The following is a 24,668-nucleotide window of genomic DNA, read 5'->3' as shown; positions in this document are numbered from 1 at the left end:
TCAACTAAAAACGTCGTATTAACAAAAATATCAAGGATTTAAGCCTTGATTTTTTGGTATTTTGGGAGGGAAAACTGGAAAAACAGGGAAAATCTGAACTTTTTTCTTTATTAAAATGTTTGTAGGGATATTTAAAACATATACTTTAAACTATTTACTTACTGTTAAGCATTTATTTTATGACATAAAATTGGTAATTCATGCTGTAATAACGTAGAAATTAAGTAATAAAGATTTATTTTAAGTTCGTATTATTGACAAAAAAATACCTTACTGTTTACAAAGGGTTGTTAATGTTAATCTCAGAGATTATTTGAAGTGATAATATCCTTTTTATTGTGTTGGACTATAAACAACCCACTTTGGAGAATTAGTTTACACTTTTATCAGACTGTTTATAAAGAAATATTGCATCTTTATTATTTACAAATTTTGTAATTAATGGTGGGCGTGAGATGGGCCATCTAAAGTTAATTGGATACTAAAAAAAAACAGTTTCTAGCTTTGTTATTGTATTTGGTTTTCAATAAAAAATATTGCTTATTTCATCAATTTCTAAGTAACTATACATTGGTTTAAAGCAAGGATTATGTTAAAAGTTAGCTTAACTGTTAGGAAAAATCAAGAACTATGTGAAAAAGTTTAATTTTAGCTATAATGGGAGAAAAAAAGAATTTAATGCACATTTTATATAATACTTATAATTTCTTCCTTTCCCTGTACCTTATAATAATCGTCGGAAAAAGCCGTTTCTTAACCAAACAAAAGCACATTTTGCTCTATCTGTGAGATATTATGAATGAGATAATGTTAAGATTTGATATTAAGATGAGAAAAATTTACATTTACAGTCCCTTTAAGTGAACTAAAAGATTTAAAAATTCCATCTTTCAGCATTGCCTCAAAACGTGCCCAATCAAAGGAAGATTGGAGAACCATTGTGCATGGCCTAAGAGGCAATGATGATGACTCTTCATGCACTTTTTACACCCCCCCCCCCCTCTCCCCCAACTGTGAATTATTCCCCATAGATATGGGATAGGGGAGGGGGTCCAGATGGGGGGTATATTATATCTTGTTGAGTTTTGAAAAAAAAAAATTTTTTTAATTTTAAAATTTTGCATTATTTTCAACTATCAAAATGTTACCCCCCTCCCTTTGTAGGTGGGGAAAGGGGGGGGGGAACCTAAGCCCTGCACCCTTTTTTTTTGGGGGGGGGGGGCACACCCCCTCCATAGATTGGTGTTGAAACAGGACATGTGATAACTATCACTGGTTTGTAACCTCCCTTCTACTCCAAATTTTGTAGGAAAGAAAACATTTTTGGTGAAATTTATTACACCTAACATAAATCCTGTGCAAGCCTTTTATGTCAATTTTTTTTTAAAGGCGTAGATTTATTTGGATAGAGTGTTCAACAAGCTTTACAATGGTAGGTTTAGCATTTTTGAGGCTCCTACACAACCATAAATATAGGAAATTTAAAACTACACATGTAAAATGTAGCAATTGATGGTTCTTAATATTTATTCCTGAAATTTATGTACAATTTTGGACAAAAAAATATACACCAACTTATAATTTTTATAAAAAATTTTTGGCACAAGGTAGAAAAAATGCAAATATACCAAATTAAATGTATGAAAGTGTATTTTTTGCATTTGTCATCAAAAGAATCACTGAACATAAGAAAAATCCTGAAAAATTTATATCAAAATACCCTAGTGAAAGCCATTCTGAGAATAGATTTATCAATAAATTTTCTCCCTTTGGTTACAATTTTCCTTGTAGAGCAAAAAGTAAGAAAGCTACAAAAAATTTAAAGCTATGTTTGAAATTGTCATTCAATAGGCTTTCTAATGGTAGGTTTAGCTTTCATGAGTCTTTCATACAGCCAAAGTTATATAGGTTTGAATCCAAAGCAACAAAATCGCGACAAACAACCTTGATTTTTTAGGAAATTTGGTCTGTTAACTTTAAAATGGAATAAACCCCAAGAAGGAACAGCTATGACTTTAAGAAAATCAGTTCCTGGCCCTCCAATGTGTATATTTGATGGCCATATAGTCCGTTTTTATGGTAGGTTTTGTCAAACTTCTTTTGCCTTGAGGACCACTGTGCGAAGGTAGAGGGCATTTGGACTGTATTTTATATTATCGCATTCGTTAGCCTAAAACATTTTAAGGACTTTCATTGAATCTTGATTGAGTTGTGCAAATAAACAGTGTTTTAACTTTTCCACCGATTCAAAGAAACAATCTATCTAACTTTAAATACCTAATGAAAATGTTAACAAAGTACAGCACTCTCATACTGTCACATACACACAAACAACTGTATGATCTAATACTCAAACATACACGCTTGCAATAGATGTGCTACTATATGTTATTCAAACATTTATTTCATAATAATTATTCTTTCTATGAATATAATTGTCCTTGAAACTTTCCCTGTTTTTTAATCCCCTAAAGTAACCCTTTTTGAATTACATTCCCCTTATTAAAAGTTTTTTTTCAACATCATTTTTTGCTATTGGCATGTTTAGACTTGATTATCTATCTATCTTTTTATCTCTTCTCTCTCCAAATACAAGTCATATTATATTTTAACAAAGATAAACAATTTCATAAGTAGCGCTGCAATTATAATTGAACAAATTCATTGATCATAAAAAGTCAAAATTAATAAGGAAATATTTATGAAATACTAGTCAAAATAATAATTTTTATTGTCTAATCCCTTTTATTTACATTTAAAATATTTGGTAATTTATAGTATGCCAGACGTAAATACTGACTTACTCTACTTCTAGATTAGCTTCGCTCCCAAAAATGCACCATTTTTTGCTCCTCTGTCGTGAGAGAGTCGGACTAAATTTCAATGCCATTCAAGAAACTTTTCATTTTAGAATATTTGGACCTAGTCAAAACTTCGAAGGAAGGTCTTTCTTGACAATTTGTTAAGGCCGTAACGGTAAAACGGATGAATAAGAATAGTTGAAAGTTGAACTAAGATTCAATCAACAATGCATAGTTATTATATCGCACTTAATAAAACGGTATTTTTTCCAATTAATAGACGATCATTAGACATCCTTTTAAAGAGAGGGAGAGAAATAGAAAAGAAGAGAGAGAAAAAAGAGAGAAAGAGAGAGAAAAAAAGATAGAAAAAAGAGAGAGAAAAAGAGAGAATAAAGAGAGAAAAAAAGAGAGAGAAAAAGAGAGCAAAAAAAGATAGAAAAAAAGAGAGAGAAAAAGAGAGAAAAAAAAAGAGAAAAAAAGAGAGAAATAGAGAGAAAGATAGAAATAGAGAGAGACATGAGCGAGAGAGACAAAAAGAGAGAAGGAGAAAGATTATAACAAAGAAATGAAAAAATGGAAAAAGACCAAAAATCTCTGCAATTACAAACTTCAAAAGTTTTGATTTTATCAAAAATATTTTGTTCTCTCCCCTCTTTTTTGTGTCCAACATTTTAAAATTTTTGCTACGCCCGTCTAAACCCTTTTTCTACATTAATGATGTCTATACATCTATCTATGTATCAATATTACCTTTCTTGATAACTAGTGGCTGCGCCCTTAGGCTCTTGGGGCTTTGTATTTGAAAAGGTAGAGAAGGCAACAAAATAGCATAAAACCATTACAAGAACAAAAATAAACTACTTTATTAAAAAGAATATACTATGAAACTGCTTTTTGAAAGTTTGCAAGATCAGCCGTTCTGCATATGTTAATGGACAAATTATGATGGATAAAAACTTTTTAAAAAGAACAGACATAAATGTTGCTATTGCTGCTCTACTAATTTTACTTACTTATCAAAATAAAAAACCAGTACTTGCTATTTCTGATTATAAGCTCCAATGTATTAACACCATATTAAAAAGCAATTAAATGGTTGTCAATTCTAATTATAAAAATATTTTTTTCTACCCTTTTTTATCGCATATTTTGTATTATTGGCAATTTTTGGTTGGCTATAACGGTCGAAAACAGTAAAAGTGTCGAACTATGACGTCAGAAAAAAATTACCAATTAACCAATGAGAGGCCGCTATATATTTTACCACTGTGAATACTGGCTTCTTATTGGTTAATTGTTAATTTTTTCTGACGTCATAGTTCGACACTTTTACTGTTTTATAACGGTCAGACAGAAAGTATGAAAACAGACAGACAGACAATAGACAAACTGATAGAAAGGCAGAAAATAGAAAAGACATATAATTAACTGGATATATTAATATAGAGATAGATAGATCAACATATCATTTCATATTAATTTTTTTCGTTGAGATATCATTAACCACTGAACCGTATTTATAAAGCTTTACATAGGTCTCGAATTCGTTTAAGTAAAATATTTAAATTTAAGTTTTTGGATTGTATTAGTTATTTTACTTCCCTAGATGCTAGGGGCGCACATTTATTATGATACATAAGTATGAAGTGTGTTTAAACATGTATTTATTAAACTTTTATCATATTTTTATCTGTTTTCTCTCACTAAGATAATAATATGTAATTTCATTTAATTTTCTTTAGTCTCATGTCAATATGAATTGAATACATGGATAAGACAATGGATGATGAATTATTTCTGATCCTATGAAAAGTTGGAAAATAGCCTAAAACCAAACTCAGATTTTAAAATAGAATAGCCATAAACCATCCAGGGACATATAAGAAGCTTCTATAAAATAGAGAAATCAATCGGTTAAGTAGTTATCGAAATCTTTCGCTACATAAAAAAACTAGCTACTTTATATTACAGGATTTAATAAAAATTATTTTCTTATGGTTTTCTTGACCTATATTTGAAAAACTTTCATTACTTAACTTAAAAGAACTATTTTTTAGATAAACATTTTTTTCCCCATAAATAAAGGTCACAATAGTTTTTTTTAGAAAAAGAAACAACCATATTTTAGCAGTTTTATATCTTAAAATAAAAGAACAATTTTTGGCAAATTAAAGAGAATAAATAAAGGAAAAACTATGTACACACGTATGTATCCTGTTCACAAGTTTTTTTTTAGGATAATAAAAAATCAGGGTTTTTTATTTTTAACATTTTAGTAATATAGCAGCTACTCTATAAGTAGTGTATGTCCGTACGTCCATCTGACCGTGGTCAACATTTACTTAAAGCATTTCTTTAACTTCCTTGCTTACTGTTTTAATAAACAAATGTATAAGAATAATTTATGACACCTGCCCAAAACTCTATTTATTCTTATTTAGGTTTCAAGTAGTGATTTCAAAATGTTAAAAGCTGTAGCGTTGACAATTCTAATAACAAATGGACAGACACTCCAAGGATTAAAACAAGGATGACAACATCCATAAAAGCGAAGCTCTAAAACGGTGGGACACACGAACATAACACTTGAATAGAGTCAGAACTGAATAATCAGAATATAAATGTAAAAAAGTCGAACTTAACAAAATTGTACGTAAATCAGCTTAAAAACTGCTTAAATACAGGATTTTGATTAAGGACATACTTACATTTTTAGGACTTGATTATAGAGATGCTTCACTTATAACAATGTACTTTGTTGACCTAGAAATCAGTATTCCAAACATCAGACCAATTGGATAATTTTATCACATAAAAATTTTAAAAACATAAATATATAATAGAGTTGCTTCGCTTTCTAACTAGTACCTAGCTCCTAAAGGAATCATCATGCAAAGTTTGAAATCAATAGGACAATTTTAACATGCCTAAATTAACAAAAAGAGCTATCCGTTACGGACGGACGTACGGACGGACCTACCCTAATTATAGAAAAGCTTCACTTTTAAAAAGCAACTGAACTACTATAATAAGAGAAAATATATATCCCTTTAGATTTAAAATCTGTGGGGCAATAAAAAAGAAACCACGATGTTTATAACCCTCTTCTTGTCTGCTGCATTAGTAACCACCACGGATAAAAAGGGATAAGTTAATGGCCGATAAATTGAAGTACATAAACATAAAATTATCCCTTCTGTAGATTGAAATTAGTGGTTGAAACGTTTGAACACTCAACTTAAATAACCAACCAATCAAAATTCTATACCCCACAGTTGTTAAGCCAACGAATAAGAAAACGTTATTATAAAACTTTGGGGACTAGTGTAATAACTGGGAAGGTGATTAGTGACAATATTTAAAATCAATCGTATTTCAATGTCTGTCCGTCCGTCCATTTACTAATAACGGATAGCAATTATCCTAAATAAAGTTATGCTAGAGTCATCTTGTTGATTTTAAACCAAAACTAGATTCTTTTTTACAAATAATGAATAATTTTGATAATATCACCACTATATACAATCATATTGTCCATTGTCAACTACCTCCATGAAAAATTGCTAAAAAAATTTCCCCATTATTTACTAATTTCATCAAATATAAGGGGGAAGATTTTTTTTCGTTGAAATAATATTAAATCGCCTAGGAAACTCGTCCAATAATGCAATATATACGTTTTCCATCCATCTACTCTACATGTATGGATGAAGGGATAGATAAATGGATATCAAATTAGTCTTTCCTCAATATTTCGGGGATTTCAAAATTCTCAATCTACAATACTTTCTTTCTCCCATTTTGTCATGGGTGCAGGGATCCTAATGGATAAGACAAAGGACGATAAATTCATATTCAATACATTCCCAATGATTGTTAACAAAATTACAAAAAAATTAGTTAAGAACTTTGCAAAATACTAGTTTAGAACTTACCAATTAAAAATCAATGAAAGTATCCAAAGATTTTAAACCAACGTAAAAGATAAACCTTTTGGGTACCAGAGCTGGATCTTTAAATCATTTCAATGGTGCGCCAAATCGGAGTGAGCCAACTTTCCACCAATGAGAGCACAGCATTATACGAAATGCCGCGCTGTGATTGGCTGAAATTCGGCGCACCCCGATTTGGCGCACCATTGAAATGATTTAAAGATCCAGCTCAGTGTAATTTTCAGTCCAATGTCCCCATCCCTTCCATAGTTGTTATCATCCAAATTACTTTATCAACCTCAATTCTGTCGAAATAAAAGTAGTCATGGCAGGCATTTTTAATTATTGTCCATTGTATTATCCCTCTTTTCCTGAACTGAGTACGTGCGACCACGTACACTTAGCTTATAGAGTTGATTTTAGGATACACAGGACAGTTATATCCACAGAGAGCGAAGCTATAAGTCATTTTAATTCAAGCATTAAGCAATAACATATGACAGATATAGATAAAAGCACAATGTATTGAATTAGAGTAAAATATGTAAAAATAATTACAGAGAAGAATTAATCCTCCAAAAAATCTTAGAATAAAGAACCAATACACTTTTGACATACTATCTACAATAAGGTTGATAACAACGTAGGGCCAGATAATTATAGGAGCTCCAAAGGCTTTAACATTCAACTGTCGCAGTAGCTAACCTATTAATTGTACGACCTATGTCTTGAAGTCCTAACTGTTCATGGTAATATGTTGCTCCTATTTTGAGCGAGGCATCCCCCCCTACTATTTATATCAATGTCACGCATCTGACATGGCAGCAATAGGAACAACTTTAAACGTCTTTGTTACCGAGATTCGAACCCATTACCCAACGCCTATTTACAATACAAAGCTTTTAAAGGAGCTTCGCTTAAATTTACAAAGACACTATTTTGACATTCTTACTTTCATTTATTTAACAAAGTAGCTAGCATTTCCATAGCTTATTTTGTCAGTAGGTCGTGAGTTTTTTTTGAAAATTATAGCACTGAAAAACAAAAAATAGACAACTTCACACTTTGTTTGTTTACTACTTTTAGTCAGTCTGGGTTAGGTTATATTGTGTACTGGGTAGCCATGCAGGGTTCAGGCACCACAGTTATATAACCCCCACTGGGATTGGGCATATGAAAAATAATTAACCATTGGCCCCCCGTATTAGAAAGAAAACTGTGAATATTTTAGACATAATTACATTTTTTGGTTTCGTAATTTTGATTAGTCTTAGATCTTGTTTTATTCTCTAGCCCTCTTTCCCTTCCTACTTAATTTGATTTATAATTCATTTCCCAGTTTTATTAGCGCAGCTACCTAATATGTGGTAGGTATGTCCGTCCGACAAAATCAATGAGATTAACTGCAATCCTATTTTTTATGAAAGATTGATCGATCAATAAGAAATAGTTGTAAAAGATAAAATAAAATTTCAATTCTATGAAAGGGTGTGCAAAAAAATGCGGACATTTTTAAAATTGAAATTGCGCGGCTTGTGTTAATAGTAGAAAATTCTTATGCATATCGTTAGAACCGTTATGAAAATTGTCTAAACTCTCTTATGCTTGCTCCAGGGTACTTATTCATAAAAGTTTCAATCTCAACTTTTATTTGATACCTTGTTGAAGGATCCATTGTAAAAGAATGATTTCAGTACAAATATTCGTAGATTTTTTCATATTCAATTAGAAGATTTGTATGACAAATAAATACAAATATTTAAAAAGCTTTAAAAATAGGTTTATTTTTTTTCAATATTTTTTTAATTATCTGGTTTACTCGCAATTCAAGTTTTAAGGCAATAGGAACATTTCACCACGTAGCTCCCTAACTATACGTAGCACAGGATCCGTTCTTATATTTCCAAAAACTAGAGTTCATAACGGTTCTAACGATATGCATAAGAATTTTCTACTATTAACACAAGCCGCGCAATTTCAATTTTAAAAATGTCCGCATTTTTTTGCACACCCTTTATATAGTAATTGTAATTTATGAACTACTAACTAAAATAGTTTAAAACAACCTCAGACATATGTGAAGCTTCCTAACTCAATTGGTTCAATAGTTTATTATATCTTGTTACAGAAAAAAAAACACCTTACTACTTTCTATAGTACAATGTGTCTTAGAGTTCGTATTTTAAGAAATTACATTTTTGCCCTTATATCAAATTTAAGATTTATAAAACACCTTGATCGAATAATTACTTATATCAGGCAAGCGTAGAGTTGTTATTGGGTTAGGTTTCAGGCTATTTTCCCGTCGGAAATAAAAATAAATTAACCTTTATGTGTGTATGTTTATTTTTGTGTACGTCTAAAATCATGTGAAAAAGACAAAATCGCAATTAAATTTCATTTTCACAATATACATATAAAATATTCAAATTAGAATTAGTACTTTTATAAGACAATAATACTTTTTTCAACTATAGCTACGAAACTGATTAAAATCAGCTGGATTAGAACCGGTTCTCATCCATACGAAAAAACTATGTCCAGCATTATTATATTATATTCGTATTATATTCAGTTTTCTACGAATATACATAAAATTTAGATTAAAACCAGTTTTTTTAGCCTTTGCCATCTCGGGGCTAAAATTCTGTTTTTAATATTATAATTGTACATTTTATATACGCGTAGAGCTCTTTATAATACGATGCGAGAAATAACTATTACAGAATTTGAATTGATAGAATCGTACTATATATCTAAAACTTTGTTGCCTAATGAGCATTGAAATTGAAAATAAGGATGGAGGGGGAGTTTTTTTCTCTCATTCCTAATGAAGCCTAACCCTGCGGATCTACCCTGTACCTAATATGACTTTATTAGATTAGAAAAGAAATAGATTAATCAAAACGTTTTAGATAAAAATAGATATTACATTGTCCTTTCCTTAAACCATGTAGTTTTGATATAATTACTAGTAACACGAAAAAAATACACTTTTCCTTATTTTGTAATTTTCTTAAAATCAAGGATGACAAATTTCTTTTTTAGTAGTTGTCAATAAAACACAAAATGTGTTTTTTTATTAGTTAACTCATTTTATCTTAGGTAATTGATGTCCTTATAGTTTGAAAATCTATCCTTATACTAAAGTAACAGTATGTTTGTCTGTTTGACTGTGTGTACCGAAGATTCTCGCTAACCGCTGAACCGATCGGGTTCTCCTTAACAGGGTAGATTCTCATATGTCCCGGGAAGGTTTTTAACTATTTTGAGGGAGGGTACCACCACCCTCCCAAGAGAAATGACAAAAAAATTTAAATTTTTTTTAATATCTGGGAGACTTCAACGTAACATAAAGAATTATCGTAGAGACTTTAACAAACAAAAACATTTAAAGTGCCACTAGAGGCCTCTAGGGGCGAAGCCGCTAGTCAATTATATAAAGTAGTAAGATTTTTGTTTGTCCGCTTAGATCTCATCAACCATTGAACCGATGGAGTTTCTATTTTTGGAAATCTTCAAATAGGCCCCAGGAAGGTTTTAAGCTATTTGACTGTTGTCTCTCTCCTTAAGGAAAGTATTTTAGATTACAAGTCATTTTACTGTCGTCGGGTAGACAAACGTACGGAAAAACCTGGTTATAGAGCAGTTGCACGTCTAAATAGAGATTCAGGCGAAAATTTTATTTCAAGTGCTAATTATAAGTTTTCAAAATTCAATGTCGAATTTCTAAAGAGTACATTCGTGGAAGCGAAGAAACTCTACAAATTTGATTTTTATCTATTAAAAAGATATTTAAACGTATAGATGACACGCAAATTTATTGCCTTTTTCGTACAGCATAAATTCTGAACAATACAAAATATACTTCTGTAGTGTTTAAAAAAGATATTTTTCTAACACTAATTATTAATTAATTTTTACAGGATGTATTCTAGTTGTATACTTTTTGATATACTCATAAACCATTTGAATTTGAACATTTTTAAGCTACTGGGTAGCTGTCACCCTTATCTATGAGACCTTTGGTTTTTATTGTACTTGTATAATTTTCACAAATAATGAATATATAAAAAATGACATTTTATTCCCAAATATCTATCTATTGTTACCATTATATATCTATCTAATCCTGTCTATCTTTCTGGATATCTGTCTAAAAAAAGTGATTTCAATATTCACATGACATACTTTGTTTTAGTAAATTACAAAGTACATCTAAAATATTTTCCAGTATGGCTTTGAAACCGAATAATATCCGTCGGATTAGAAACGGCCCCATACTGAAAAATCATGTATAGCAGCATTATTATATATCTCAAGTAAGGAATCACAAATAAAACCGTAGAATCAGGGGCGTCCAAGCTTTTTCATTTGGGGGGGGGGGTAAAAATTTGAAAATAAAAATTTGGGGAGGGGGGGGGGTAATCATTATATCATAGAGGGAAGCTTTTCTATTTGGGGGGGGGGGGGGTAAAATTTGAAAATCCAAAATTTTGGGAAGGGGTGATCACCCCTTTACCCCCCCCCCCCCCATGGACGTCTTTGCGTAGAATACTGGTTGTTCTGTAATATAGAAGCTGAACTTCTGAAATAAATTTTAAGAAAAGATGTTTATTTAAAATTCCAGGCTAAGGACTTTTTAAAATAATACCGGGAGATTATTATGAAATATTTTTTTCTTTTGTAAATTTTTAAAAATCAGCAATTTAACCCTTTTGTTAAAAATATTTCAAAATTAGTAAAAGACATGTAACCAAATTGTTAAAAAAACAAGGATGACAACATCCATAAAAGCGAAGCTCTAAAACGGTAGGACAAACGGACATTAACACTTGTGTAATGTCAGAACTGAATAATCAGAATGCGAATGTATAAGAGTCAAAGCAAAATTATAAGTAAATTTGTTGAAAAACTGCTTGATACAGGATAATGATTATGGACATACTTACATTTTTAGGACTTGATTATAGAGTTGCTTCGCTTATAATATTGTACTTTGTTGTCCCAGGAATCAGTATACCAAAAATCAGACCAATCAAATAATTAGGTCACATACAAATTTGTTGTTAAAAATGTAAAAAAAATCAACATGTTTAAAATGGACGTACGGACATTCTGGTAATGATTATAGAGTTGCTACGCTTTCTAACTCGTACCTAACTATTACAGGAATCACCATGCAAAATTTGAAATCGATAGGACAATACTAACATGCCTAAATTAACGAAAAAAAACTATTTTAAAAAGTTAAAAAAATCAACATGTTTAAAATGGACGTCCGGACATTTTGGTAATGATTATAGAGTTACTACGCTTTCTAAATCGTACCTAACTACTAAAGGAATCACCATGCAAAATTTGAAATCGATAGGACAATTCTAACATGTCTAAATTAACGAAAAAAGCTATCCGTTACGGACGGACGGACGGACGGACGGACGGACGGACGGACGGACGGACGTACGGACGGACCGACCCTAATTATAGAAAAGCTTCGCTTTTAAAAAGAATAAATATATTTCTCGTATTCATTCGAATCCGGTGGATAGGAACCGGTTCTCATCCATACGAAAAAACTATGTCTAGCATCGTATTATATCCAGCTTTCTACGAATATAAAAATGTAAAATTATAAAATTGAAACCAGTTTTTTTTAGCCCGTGCATTCGGCACTTCGGGGCTAATAAACTGGTTTTAATCTTATAATTGTACATTCTATATCCGCAAAAATCTGTTTATAATGCGAGAAATAACTAATATTGTATCTAGGTTGGAAGAGGACATTCGAATGTATATTACACTGGTACCCAAAGTTTTACAACTACGTATATTTGAGGCCCTAAACTTTTATTGATTGGTTGGTTCTTAACCATTAGTGTCCAGACTTTTCAACCAACAATTTTAATCTAAAGATGGAGTAATTTTTTTAACATCATTAATGCTTTTAATGATTTTTTATTATTTGTAAAAAATATCTATAATACGATACGATACACGATTTTTCATCATGACTCAGAACCGGTTCTAAGCCAGCGGAAATTAATAGTATTCGGAGCCAAACTGGAAATACGAGTATGTTCAAATTAAAATTGTATATAAATATTAAATATGCACTGAAGGCACAATATGTTTTAAAAATGACAATGTCGTTTTTTTAAATCCACTTTTTTTTACAGAGTCACTGTTTTTAATTTTGATTTTCATTTATAGCGATGTTACTGTACAACTTACATAAAAAGGAAATTCTTTTAATGCTACTCCAAATTTTGAGCAAGCCCTTCATTGTGCTTTTTTGTGCGATGGTTTAGTAAAGATGTTCTTGACTACTAATCCCCCCAATTATTTTGAAGGAAAAAATATTTCTAGCTCCTGTTCTATCTATTTCTAAGGGTTTCTATCCCTACGAGATACTATTCCTGCAGGGCCCTTTTAAACTTCACCTTACCTAACATAACTAACAATAATAATTGTTTTCTTCTTTGAAAAGTTCGTTAGTGGTCCAAATGGGATTTGAGGGAAAATGCCTTCCAATCACAATTCAAATTTACTTTCGTTGATATGTTTGAAAATTAGATTAACTAGTTATTGCTGCGCTGATTATGGATATAATTGTCATTGTTTTGAATGTGAAAGCTTAGAAAGGAAACCTTGTTTTATCTACAAAAAAATCAAATACTTAGCAAAATTAAATTTTCTTTTTTTTTCTTGATTATATTCATAAATTTTCTCTTTTTCTCTTTCTCTTTCTAAGTAAGGGGCCTTTAAATACTCTGAAATATTGAATTGACCACTCTCTCTCTCTCTCTCTCTCTCTCTCTCTCTCTCTCTCTCTCTCTCTCTCTCTCTCTCTCTCTCTCTCTCTCTCTCTCTCTCTCTCTCTCTCTCTCTCACTTATCTATTTTTCTTCCATTTTCCACCTTAAAGAATGTATTTAAACTTAAAAGAACCCTAAAATTCTAATTTTTTCTATTGTTTCATGTGTTCTGTTTTTATGTTTACAAGGGTGGGAGGGGATAATGGGTTGTAAATCATACTGGTCCCCAAAGTTTTTAGAAACACATTCTCTTTCCAACATTAATTTTAATCAACAGGGGAATTATGTTAATCATTAGGATAGTTGCACATCAATTAATCATCCACTGTCATATCCATGTCATGAAAATACGTGTTTTAGAAAAACGGTACACCGACAAACGAACGTACTATTGCGACAAACATACTAGAAGACAAACCTTTTAGGGGACAAATGTATTAAGGCTACATCACTTAAGAAAAACACTGTAGTGTTTTAAAATTTCATTAACATGTGTTTTACATTATAGTTTTTTATCCAAAATTCATTTTTAAACCAAGAAACAATCTTCCAACGATAAAAAGAAAATCTCCTAATTTCAAAAAAAAACCTATTGCGTAATTCTCTCTCCCTATATATCCTCTAACGCTATTAATATGGAAAGCCTAATTTAGCTTCCACTGGCTCATCCCTGTATCCCTGAGTATTTGAAACAATAGTCACCGCGTTATCTATTGGCAAATGAAAATACCTTGTATATTTTTTTACAGATGTTTTTCCCAAAACAACATATAACCTAATTTTTTTATCTGATATTTTCCCCAAACACCTAATATTTCTTATAAAGATTGACCTTTCCCCTAAGAAGTATAGCTTAAACCCTGCCCATATTTAAATTAGGACCTTTCTGAAAATAATTTGATGTATATTTTTAGGGTTGAAATGTTGAAACGTCAAAAATCCCCTTTTCTTTTTTACCAATTTTAAGGTCTTTAAAAAATGCACCTTAGCCAAAAAGTAAAATCCTTTAAATTCAATTTGCACCCACTTTGAGACCACCTCCCCACTCTCTCTCTCTCTCACTCTCTCACTCTCTCTTTCTTTCATCTATCTATTTATCTACAATCTGTTATTTTCTCTGACTCTATTTAATATACATTATATATCAAAAAAGAGGTTTATTTTTACAAAAATCTCTTAATCTACTAGGAAATTGGTAGTCAATATAAAAAACAAGAATTGTAAAAAAAAAGGAAAAAATTTCACCATGACCCCATAACCCTTAGCAAATTTATACTTCATTAGTCTTTATCTAATGTATGTCTGTCTATCTATCTAAGCTATTATCTATCTAGCTAGCTAATTATCTATCTATCTATCTTTGGGGTTAGGTAATTATCAATCTCTCTATCTATCTACATATCTATTTATCTAATTTTCTATCTTTTTTATATATTTAACTTATGATATATCTATCTATTTATTTATACACTTTTTTCAACTTCTATTATACACATATTTTGATGTAGATGAACTTTTAGATTTAAGCAATTATGTTTTTACAAATTAAAAATCCATTTTGACCTACGGACGGACGTACTGCTGTATCTTATTTATAGAATAGCTACGCTACTTAAAAATATCATACATATGGTAAAAATACACAAAATTCTGCATTATTCTACATAATCAAACATAGAGACACACATACAAAAAAAAACAGACAGACAAACAGACACTCATACAAACTCATCATGCAAAAGGCCAAACCTCTTTGATTCAGGGATAAATAAATAACATATCAATCCATATATTAAAAGTAACAGGAAGTATGTTTGACAACAAAATCATAAATTACCACTGAACCAATATGGTTCTCCTTTACAGTAAAGCTTTTTTATCTAGGAAAGTTGTATGTTACTAAATTAACCACTCCCAAAAATATTTACTTTATTTAAATTTTTAAAAAATTATTGTGAAAAATATCTAGCCTATTTTTTGTCCTAATTTTCTAGGTTTTTTTGGCATGTAGGGTTGTTAAGCAAGTATGTCTGTGTGTGTGTGTGTGTGTTTGTGTGTGTGTTTGAGTGTGTGTGTGTGTTTGAGTGTGTGTGTGTGTGTAAGTGTGTGGGTTTTGGCTAGATGTCTGCCTTAAGCAAGAGTTAGATTTTCTGCAGGGAGTAAGGGGATATGTAAATTACACTGGTACCCAAAGTTTTATAACCACGTCGTTGGCTCTAACACTTGGGTACTTTTATTGAATTTGGTTGGTTGTTTTCAAACTAATGGTGTTCAAACCAACAATTTTAATCTGAAGATGGGGTTATTATGGTGATCATCATTTAGGATGAATATCAAATTATCGTCCATTGTCTCATCCCTTCAGATCTCTGATTTTATTTAAAATTATTTGGTTATTTGTGTGTGTTTTTATGCTTTTGCATAAATGTATACTTTTTTTTTAATTAAATGAATAAAAACTAAAATGTTCTTTTTAAATGCTGAAATTTCAGAAAAACTTAGGAAAATAAATAAAAATGTAACTAAGATGACAACATCCATAAAAGCGAAACACTGAAACGGTAAGGCAAACGGACATTAACACTTGTATAGTTTCTGAACTGAATAATCAAAAAGTACAAGAGTCGAAGCAAAATTGTAAGTAAATTTGTTGAAAAACTGCTTGATACAGAATAATGTTTACGGACATACTTACATCTTTAGGGCTTGATTATAGAGTTGTTTCGCTTAAAATATTGTTCTTTGTTGTCCTAGAAATCAACTTACCAAAAATCAGATCAAACGGATAATTAGATCACATAAAAATTTGTTGTTAAAAAAGTAGAAAAATCAACATGTTTAAAATGGACGTACGGACATTCTGGTAATGATTATAGAGTTGCTACGCTTTCTAAATCGTACCTAACTACTACAGGAATCCCCATGCAAAGTTTGAAATCAATAGGACAATTCTAACATGCCGAAATTAACGAATAAAAGCTAACTATCTCAGACGGACGTACGGACGGACCGACCCTAATTATAGAAAAGCTTCGCTTTTAAAAATCTATGGCCTTAATTTTTGGCCTAGACAGAAGGAAAAAGAGAGAGAGATAGAAAAAGAGAGTAAGAAAGAGAGAGAGAGGAAGGTAGAGGGAGATTATTGGGCAAATGGCAAAAGTATAAGAATTTTGTGTTTTTGTGTTTGTATGTTCGTCTGCAAGTTAAGAAGGAGTTGTGTAAAAACAAGGATGACAACATCCATAAAAGCGAAGCACTGAAAGGGTAGGACAAACGGACATTAACACTTGTATAGTATCTGAACTGAAAAATCGGAACATAAATGTATAAATGTCGAATCAAAATTGTAGGTAAATTTGTTGAAAAACTGCTTAAAAACAGGATAATGTTTATGGACATACTTACATTTTGGGACTTGATTATAGAGTTGCTTCGCTTATAATATTTTTCTTTGTTGTCCCAGGAATCAATATACCAAAAATCAGATCAAACGGATAATTAAAACACTTAAAAATTTGTTGTTAAAAAAGTAGAAAAATCAACATGTTTAAAATGGACGTACGGACATTCTGGTAATGATTATAGAGTTGCTACGCTTTCTAAATCGTACCCAACTACTACAGGAATCATCATGCAAAGTTTGAAATCGATAGGACAATTCTAACATGCCTAAATTAACGAATAAAAGCTATCTATCTCGGACGGACGGACGGACGGACGTACGGACGGACGGACGGACGGACCGACCCTAATTATAGAAAAGCTTCGCTTTTAACAAGGACAATTATATACATAAGTAGTAGAAAATGAACGCTAACAAGTATTAAAGCTTAAAGAATGATATAATAGTAATACATGAAAGAGGTAAAAATTGAAATATTATCAACATGCCATTCACAAAGCTAACTTATAGCAAATAAGAAGTAATAACATTAATAGAGACTTTATGCACCAGAAAAAACATACCCAACCCACCAAATTATTATGAGTATTTTTGTGTGTGTGTATGTGTCTGTGTGTGTATGTGTTTGTGTGTGTGTGTGTGTGTGGGTGAGTCTGCGAGTTTTTTAATGTCTGGCCTCTACCCACATACCCCCCTGCCCCATCGCCCGACCCCAGGGGGCTAGGGGGTTTGGGTAACCTTCCCCCTAACCCTATCAAGGCATAAAAACACAAGGCAGCTTTTTATGTATGTACATAAGATACACTGACTATTACAGTGGCCAAGTCGATCCAAAAAAAAATTGCTAGTTGTTTTAAAGGTGGCTATTTTATTTCCAGTATGGATCCGAAACCGTTTAATTTGGATTATAAATGGTTCCGACCCATACAGAAAAATCGTGTATTGTATCGTATTATAGACATTGTTTTACGAAAAATAAAGTAAGTAATAGAATCGATTCCTTTTTTGTTGGCTCCGAGGGTTTTTTGCTATCCACAGGAAAAATTTATATACTTCGTTGAGATTAATTTTAACATAAAAACACTTTAAGCCAAAAAGGATCGCTATGTAGAATTTTCTTGTCACTGCTTTAAAAAAATGGCTCTGAAAATTTCAACTTGGCCACTGCCAAATATGTGTAAAGCCAACTGCATTAATGATGGCCTGACTTTGCAAAGTTGTACTCTGTTATATGGTGTCCCAACTATACAGCTAATAATTAAAATAATAGCCTTACTTTGCGATGTTGTACTCTGTTACATGGTGTCCAAGCAATACAGCTAATATTAATAATAGCCTGACTTTGCAAAGTTGTACTCTCTTTGACTCAAGACTTTTAGTCAAAAATCGTGCTATTTGAGGGTTTGTTATATATTTGCAATTTGTCTATATATAGATCGTATACAGAATATTTTTGCTTTATTGGAAGTTAACCTTTATGATGAAAGAGAGAGAGAAAGAAAAAAATTCGGAAAATGATTTCTCGTATTCATTCGAATCCGGTGGACAGGAACCGGTTCTCATCCATACGAAAAAACTATGTCTAGCATCGTATTATATCCAGCTTTCTACGAATATAAAAATGTACAATCATAAGATTAACACTAGTTTTTGTAGCCCGTGCCCACGGCACCTAGGGGCTAAAAAACTGGTGTTAATCTTATAATTGTACATTCTATATCCGCGGAAAGTCGTTTATAATACGAAGCGAGAAATAACTATTCTTTTCTTTTGGCCCTTTAAATCAATGACTTTGATAACCCAATTTTTGCTGAAAGACTGAGAACAATAGATAGATAATAATTTGAACTATTTTATAAAGTTTTGATAATTCCAGGGTTGTACTCTCCAGGGAGGTTTTATGCTATTTTTATGACAATATAGATATAATGATAAAATGAAAACAAAAGTTCCCACTATTAGATAGATAATTTTACAGATATTGATAGAAGATGAAGCTCCATGTAATGCCTATGAAAAAATGACGTCATATAATACAAATTACCAATCATAGGCCAATGCACAGAGTAAATTACCAATGGCAGGCCAACATACAAATTAATTGACCAATGGTGGGCCAGTATAGCGTAATTTTTATAGGCACTAGCTATAAAAGATTATAGAATGATAAACAGATAAATCGCTAAAAATCCTAAAATATTTAAATATCTAACTCTGTAAGGGGCCTTTAAATACTCTTAAATATTGACCACTCTCTCTCTCTCTCTCTCTCTCTCTCTCTCTCTTTCTCTCTATCTCTCTCTCTCTCTCTTCCTTTTAATCCAGGGAAGGGGGGAAATTGATTTATCAAAATAGAAATAAAATAAATTAAAAGAATATTATGTTAATAACCCTTTTATGTTTTTTTTTTAATTTTTGTAGATTTTTTATACGATTTGGAGGATTTTTCATAATTTTTTGCGAGCCTCACTAATTTTGGTGAGGATGTGTGCCAAAAAGTTTTTTAAGAATCTACCTCTCTGGTTAAAAACTCATTCTTTTATTCGTTATATTAAAAACTTTTGTTACTTTTAATGATTGGCTAGTTCAAACTAGTGGTGTCCAAACTTTTCAGCCATTAAATAAACTACAGGAAGGATATTTTACAATATTTATATATTACATTTAACGTCTTATCCCTTTAAGTTCCTGATTTTAATCCCTTTTTAAAACCCAACTTTTACTTTTTTAGCAAGTATTTGTAGATGCGCTATCAAAGTCCAAATGCGCCAAAGTAGTTTTAATAGAAGTGAATGTTTTAATAACATCCTTTTATGTAAAGTAGTAATGCAGGTTTTGAGCAGATGATCAGGGGTCGTAAGTTATAAAAAGCATGACAAACAGATCGACCAATCAAGTAAGTCGTTTACAGGGAATCATTACTAAAAAATTTATCTTGTCTAACTCAAATAAAAGCCGAGAAAATCACAACTCTCCTCAAAACTGGCAGACTTACATACATAAAAAGTTAATACCCTAATTATAAAGTAGCTGCGCTACTAAATATATATTTAAACTTTGTTTTAACAACTTTGGACATATCCACATAATACCCAAAAGAATTTATTGTTTTATTTTTTCTAATATTTGCATTTTGTTTTTTCTCTTTTATAAGTAGCGAAGCTACTCTATAATATGTCTGTAAGAAATACGTGAATTTCTCAGGTTATATTCAAAATAAAAGGCTGGTATTTTTGTGAAGGTTCTTTATACCATTGAGCATTCAGAATGTAATCTAATTGGTCCGTTGGTCTATCGGAATGCTAAAAACTACCAAGTTTTTAAATAAACTTAGACATAAGACTGCATACATGACCTTATATAATTTCATTTCAAAATTTATGCTGATAAATATAATGATGACTTTTTTTGCAGCTACTGTCAATAAAACACTCTATTTTATATAACAATTAGAGGATCACTACAATTTTTCGGTCTCAATTATTTTTAAATCCTTTAATCAAGAAGGAAGGTAATAAACTCAAAATTATTTTTTGGGGAAAGGTTTCGAGATTTTTTAACAGAAGAGGTTTGGCGATTTTTTTGTATCCCTTAAATGAATGAACGCAACAAAATGTCTTTCTGTCTTTGTGTTTGTTTATGGATAAGGTTCTCGCTAACCCCACCTTACAGCATCTTATAAATAGGTCCAGGAAAGGTGTATGTATAACTATTTTTGGGGAGGGAAGCTTACCTTCCCAAGGGAAATAGCCCAAAGGACCCCCTAAAAAGTCAATTTTTTATTTAAGAATGAAGGATTAATCCCCCCCACACCCCCTCCCTTTAGTGTTTCTAGAGGCATCTAGGGGAGTAACCGCTTATCCTAAATAATACACATTTAACTAATCCGCTCTATATAGTCGACTTAAAAATGTGACATAAAATACCGGGAGTTTATTACACTAGTCCTTAAAGTTTTATAATAACCCTTTCTTATTTGTTGGATCAACAACTGGGGACTTTTATTGAACTTTGATTGGTTGATTGATTAAGGGTTAACGTTACCATCCTCCAAAATATCTATAAACCTTCCTTGGACATATGTGAAACTTTACTGTAAAGGAGCACCATATAGGTTCAGCGGTTAGTAAGATTCTTCTATACTGATAGATTGATACACATCCTATTACGTTCATATAAGAGCTTTCAGGTTTTCTTTGAAATTATAGTACTATGATACTTAAGAAAATTATTAATATTTTTACGCACTTAGTTTTTGGAAAAATTTTTATTAACTTTTTGACGAATTATACATTTTATGATTTTATCTAGTTCATACAAAATTCGCGAGTCGGCTCCTATTTTTTTCTGGCTCCCAATATCGAATCTCATATGTATTATAGTAAAGATTATAAGCAAATTTACATATATAATCCCAGAATTTTGGGAGCCAATTCATGTCTTCAAAGACGATTTTTTTCAAAGATTTTTGGTGTTTAGGAGCCACTTTACAAATTTGATATGTAATATTACATAAACAAGGACAATAATTATCAAAATTGTGTTCTGATTTACCTCCCTCACTATGTCTGAATCTATGTATGTAACTATAAAAATCATATTCTGTGTCTGTCTGTCTGTGTGTATAAAAGATCTCGCTAACTGCTTAACCGATATGGTTCTTCTTTCCAGTGTTGCTTATCATATGTCCTGGCAAGGTTTATAACTATTTTGATAGGGTATTACCACCCTCCCAAGAACAATGGCTCTTAAATAACAACCGAGGAAGTCAAATTTCCCCAATAGCGTTACGGACAAACATACTAACTGACGGACAGACAACGTAAAGTATAGAGCAGCTTCGCTACTAAAAGAAATGCGTCATAAGTATATTTAAGATGATTTGAATATAAGAATCTTATAAGAATTACGTAGGCGAGTATTTGAACAAATAAATAGTATATGATATATCTACCTTCTTATGTATATAAATTTTAGGAAAAGTTTTAATTGCAAAACGATTATCTTTTACTCAAAGATCTTAAGGGATAAAACAATGATATGAATACTATTACACTGTACTCCTCCAATGACGAAAAACAATTAAACCCCTTATGTATATTGAAAAAGTTTTTACACTGCTAATCAGTACCAAAAAACAGTACTCAAAGCCAACGAATGAATACAACTTAATAAAACTTTGGGTACTAGATGTAGCATATAAATGTCCCTTATTTTACTCTCTAACAATTGGAAGGAGAGGACATTAGAATGTAACACATATTGATCCCCAAAGTTTTGTAAACACGTCTCTTAGCTTTGGGAACTTTGGGTACTTTTAATAAATCTTGATTGGATGGTACAAACTAGCAGTGTCCAATAATTTCGACCACATTATATCATTCTGTCTATTTCTATATTCAAATATATATTCACTAGCGGCTTCGCCCCTAGCCTCTAGGGGCTTTGCCCCAAGAGGTAATTAAAGAAAAAAATAATTACCTCTGATGATGCACCCATAAATTTTAAAAAATTAAAATAAAAAAAAATTTAAGGGTTAATTTTTTCATTTTTGGGGGGGTTGGGGGTGTCCCACCCCCTAATAAAATAGCCTAAAACCACCACAAGACCAGTAGGTATATTCCCTGAAGAGTAGAATCCGATCGGTTCAATGGTTACCGAGATCTTAAGGGACGGACAAACAGACAGACAGACGGACGGACAGACGGACATCATTCTACTTTGTATTATAGAAATGTCCATCAATAAATCTATAAATATGAAGCTAGTAAAAGTGGCTGACTTAGATTGTGACGTAAAAAAAAATTAACCAATGAGAGGCCAGTATACATTGTAATTGACCAATGGTAAAATTTATAGTGGCCTCTCATTGGTTAATTTTTTTATGTCATAATCTAAGTCAGAATTTTTTACTAGCTTTACTCGGCTTATTCCCGACGCTTTTGGTTGATATTCAAAGACCCAATTGAAAGTCGGCACAGGGTCCATGGGGTAAAGTTATTTAATCCTCTATTGTTTTACTCTAATCTGTCTATCTATCTACCTATCTAACTATCTACCTATGACCTACCTATAATCTATAGCCGAGGCGTACTCCGGATAGCAGTGTGGGGGAGGGGGAGGGGTGTAGGACACCCACTCCTCCTCATCATAAGTTTCCTCCCCCTCCAAACCATAATCAACTGGCCTAAAAAACATTATATTTTTTTATCAATTTATATCGATGTATGGATTTTCTGTTGGTTAGAATAAATTGAAAGATTAAAAATTTTCAATATTCACGAAACCTTAACATCAAAATTTGTGTAATATTAAAGCTTTTCTATAATATACTCTTTCTGTCCGTCCGACAGTCAGTCCGTCAGTAACGCTCTAAAGCAAGTTTGATTTTCTCGGCTGCTATTTAAGAATGCTATAATTTTTGGTTATGATTCCCTGTTCAAACGACCATCCACTATATTATTTTCTTGTCTGTCTGTCTGCTGAGTTTCGTTAGCATTTTTTTATAATATTGATGGTACATTATCTTTTTATAATTACTCTATAACCATTACCAGAATGTCCGTACGTCCATTTTAAACATGTTGATTTTTTTCCTTTTTTAACAACAAATTTTTATGTGACCTAATTATCCGATTGGTCTTATTTTTCTTATACTGATTCCTGGGACAGCAAACTACAATATTATAAGTGAAGCAACTCTATAATAAAGTCCTAAAAATGTAAGTATGTCCAAAAACATTATCCTGTATCAAGCAGTTTTTCAACAAATGTAATTACAATTTTGCTTCGGCTATTATACATTTGTATTCTGATTATTCAGTTCTGACTCTATAGAAGTGTTTGTCCTACCGTTTCAGTGCTTCGCTTTTATGGATGTTGTCATCCTTGTTAACTTTGTCTGATTGACCATCCTTGATTACTTTTGTGCTTCTCTACTTTAGAAGCTATGTCCATGAATGGTTTTAGGCTATTTTACTGACCTCCCAGGTCCTCCCTTCGGACGAAGTAACTAGTATTCAACAATATTATAAGAAACAAAAGGAACTTTTTTATTGGATAAAATGTATAAAGGAATAACTAACCTTAAATTCGCGTAGATTTTCGCCATTGGTGGATAAGTTTCATTCATAACAAATAACAAAATAATTCACAATTTTTTAACAATTTAACTTTTAACACTTTTTTATCACAGTTAACTTTTTTACATATACACACATTGATTTTTTACGGTATTCAGACTTTTGATTTCTCTCTCCTGCGAGATTTTTACTGACTTTTTGACGACTTTTCCTTTGTCGATGTCGTCTATGTGTTGGTAAACATGATATATTTTATTTTTCACATCCAAATAGAAATTCACATAATTCTGACGTTTTCCTTTTTCCCTCCTCCACCTTCTTAAAGAATGAAATTGTAAAAGTATTGTATTCAAAACTTATATGAGGATTCCTACAACAACGAGGTATTATCTTCAAAGAAGTTGTATCAACTTTTTTTTTATAGCTAGCCGGTCCTTTTAGTAAGTAGTAGATGTAAAATTTTTCATAGAATTCAGATATGCAATCGTTTTTTTTGTAGACCTCTTATTTTTTAAGTAATTTAAGTTTTAAAAAAAAATTAAGTCGATTTTAAGGTACTAAAATGCAACAAAAAAAAGAAAGAAAATGGCTATTATGAACAAAAATAGTAAGATCTTTAATTTGACACCT

At 31.4% G+C, this 24,668-nt stretch overlaps 1 protein-coding gene across 1 annotated transcript in view; it reads right to left on the bottom strand.

The window, feature by feature from the left end:
• Positions 1–24,352, bottom strand: part of LOC145334138 (uncharacterized) — a 121,920-nt gene extending 97,568 nt beyond the window's left edge. The window contains exons 1-2 of the mRNA XM_080179441.1: positions 24,042–24,352; positions 23,027–23,143 (exon numbers count right to left, since the gene is read on the bottom strand). Of these exons, the coding sequence (XP_080035567.1) occupies positions 23,027–23,143; positions 24,042–24,088 (164 nt within the window). The 5' untranslated portion in view covers positions 24,089–24,352. The remainder of the gene's footprint in view (positions 1–23,026; positions 23,144–24,041) is intronic.
• Between the last annotated feature and the right edge of the window lie 316 nt (positions 24,353–24,668).

This window comes from Acartia tonsa, chromosome 12 (assembly GCF_053477335.1).
Source record: "Acartia tonsa isolate MP-2025a chromosome 12, ASM5347733v1, whole genome shotgun sequence".
NCBI classification, from domain to species: Eukaryota; Metazoa; Arthropoda; class Copepoda; order Calanoida; family Acartiidae; genus Acartia; species Acartia tonsa.
This window is presented reverse-complemented; position numbering and strand designations above follow the sequence as displayed.